Below are 2,557 nucleotides of genomic sequence, written 5' to 3' on the forward strand. Positions count from 1 at the left end.
GCGATACATATTGATATTGAATTATTGTCCAGCCCTACTTAAAGGTAGTTAAAAAAATATTGTATTTGATGCATGGAACATGCTCAAAAACCAAAATATAGCCTACCATAATATTTTGATGCCTATTGTTCAGTGGCAACACTGCAAAGACTTACTCGTCACACTTGATATCCTTGAGCAACAGAAGCCTGCTGTACTGGAAGTCACTTATTTGGGCGGTTCGCATATTTGAATGATCAAGCCAAACACACAGATGCTGTATTTAGATGCTGTGGTTAATCTGAAGTGGGCTCCACCGCCTCGATCTCATTAGGTCGCACAGACACGCGCTTGGTCGGATTACTCTTCGTGTGGGGATTATGGACAGGAACAGGAGACATGATTTTGGACGTGCTTTATGCGATGTGGTTTTTTTACGCGTTACGGCGTAACGATTTAGTTCAGCCTGAAATATCTTGACCTGTTTCCTTGCACCTGACTGCCTTCTCCGCATCATTTGGCATCATGGCTGACATACCCCAACTGATTAAAATCGGCGTTTCGCTGAAGACCACTCCGAATAGCGGACCAGTCTACTTCAAATCGGACGGGACGAGATTCGGTCAGACCCGAACCATCAAATTATTGACGGGAACTAAATATAAGATCCACGTGATCGTTAAACCGGGAGCGGTTGAGGCGACGTGAGTAGATAGTAATTTGAGAATTTGATAGTAATTTCAGAAATTGAAAATATGTTATTGGTTGTCTCATTTTGAACTGAAATGTCTTGTTTTGAATAAAGCCGGGTTTGCATCAGCGTTGAGCGATAAGGTGCATTGATGCATTTCTCCATGTCTGAGAAATAATTTTTCATGCTTGTAGGAATTAATAAACGACGTGTTTTTGTGATGTAAAATTACAAATGACCAGTGGTACCATTTTATAGCACAAGAGTAGTTTGACATAGCCTATACAAGACATAAATGCTGAATTATTATTGTAGGCTATACATATTGTACTTGGTACTCAATTAAAAAAAAAAAAACAATACCATAGTATTGCCATGGTTAACTGATTATAGTACAAATAAATGAAATTAAATGAAAGCAACACAGAATTCCGTGTGTAGCATGTTGTGACACATATGGGATGTCATGATTGTGGGGCTTATCCTACAGGATTGTGTCTACATCTCATGCACTGACAGAGGGAGCTGACAGATTGCTACCTTTGGCAGTCAAATCCAGACGATTAAGGCATCAGCCATGTCTGACTGGCTACATGTTGTAATGCATGAAGTATTCTTTGTTACATGTAGGCCTACACATATCTAGGCAAAGATGTCTGACAATTCGAATAGACATTGCGATCTGAATTTCTGTTTCACTTAGAAGAGGTATTTGTTATAATTTATCATATGCTTTCCATCCACGCACATGTATAAGCACAGTAAATGACTGATATTCAGAATGTGGAATAGGTTTTATTCAATCATAATATAAACATGCAATAAGTAAGCTGTCAACGTTTAGCTGGTGTTGGTGTGACTGTCTCTCCCTGTCTCACCTACACGTCTCATTCCTCAGATCCATGACTATTGCCGGAGTGACTTCCCCTCTGGAGCAGCAGTCTAAAGACCCTCAGTCTGTAGTGTACACTGGGATGTATGACACTGAGGGAGTGACACACACCAAAAGCGGCGAGAGGCAACCTGTTCAGGTCAACATACAGGTGAGAACTGACAACCTGAGAAGCTGAAGGTTTTTCAAATGGGTTTATGAGGTTTCTCTTTGAAGCTTATCTTAGAAATAGGAAGTACAGCAATGCAGCTCACTAGGATTTGAAACGAGGAATATATTATAACAGCCATGTGACTAAAAAAATAAGAGTTTCGCCTGATGTGTCGTTTCTGTGCTCGACAGTTCACTCTGGCAGGGGTTTTCGAGACCGTCTGGCAGGTCAAGTTCTACAACTACAACAAGAGAGACCACTGCCAATGGGGGAACAGCTTCAACAGCATCGAGTACGAGTGTAAACCCAACGACACGCGCACCCTCATGTGGATCAATAAAGAACTGTTTCTGTAAAAGAGTCTATGGCTAACTGTGAGAGAAGACAATCTCATGAAGCTAAACACACTGTCGTTCTCATTGAAATATGAACCAGCGGTTCCTGATAGTGTAGGGATGTAGCCTTTCCTGTTAGTGACGGTTTGTGATGAAGTGCGAGTTTTGTTGGATTTGTCTTGGTGCTGCTGGAAAATCAAGGCATTGTGTCTGATGCAAAATAGTTGCACGTTACCCTGTGTTGTCTCTTTTGCAGTTTTCCTTCCAGTTGTCTACCTCTGAAGAACCCAGTGAGGATGAAGTTTACTTTTATATTTATAGTTTACAGATTTGATATAGATTTCATGTTAGAATTGTTAGCATACAGTTTGTTAATCCAAGTAAATGTAGCATGTTTGCAGTAAATTTGATCTATATTCATATATTTCTAGTGTGTCTTTTTATGAGTGTTTTGTAATGGTGCATTGTGATTTGTGTGCAATAATTGTAAGTTGGGTGTATTTTTCCAT

The 2,557-nt window shown here is 40.1% G+C and overlaps 1 protein-coding gene across 2 annotated transcripts; it reads left to right on the forward strand.

Annotated features, from left to right (window-relative positions):
- The first annotated feature begins 286 nt into the window (after nucleotides 1-286).
- On the forward strand, nucleotides 287-2,496 carry LOC107736745 (CB1 cannabinoid receptor-interacting protein 1-like). 2 transcript variants are annotated; one of them, XM_016548104.1, is made up of 4 exons: nucleotides 287-683; nucleotides 1,569-1,713; nucleotides 1,905-2,087; nucleotides 2,305-2,496. In XM_016548104.1, the coding sequence occupies exons 1-3, from the start codon at nucleotides 505-507 to the stop codon at nucleotides 2,067-2,069; spliced, it is 489 nt and encodes a 162-aa protein (XP_016403590.1). In that variant the 5' UTR covers nucleotides 287-504; the 3' UTR covers nucleotides 2,070-2,087; nucleotides 2,305-2,496. The 2 variants fall into 2 exon arrangements, with proteins under 2 accessions (XP_016403590.1, XP_016403589.1); XM_016548103.1 differs by having other exon boundaries at nucleotides 1,905-2,496.
- The last annotated feature ends 61 nt before the right edge of the window (nucleotides 2,497-2,557 follow it).

The sequence above is a fragment of the Sinocyclocheilus rhinocerous genome, unplaced genomic scaffold (assembly GCF_001515625.1).
Source record: "Sinocyclocheilus rhinocerous isolate Xijiao unplaced genomic scaffold, SAMN03320098_v1.1 C36936857, whole genome shotgun sequence".
Classification (NCBI taxonomy): domain Eukaryota; kingdom Metazoa; phylum Chordata; class Actinopteri; order Cypriniformes; family Cyprinidae; genus Sinocyclocheilus; species Sinocyclocheilus rhinocerous.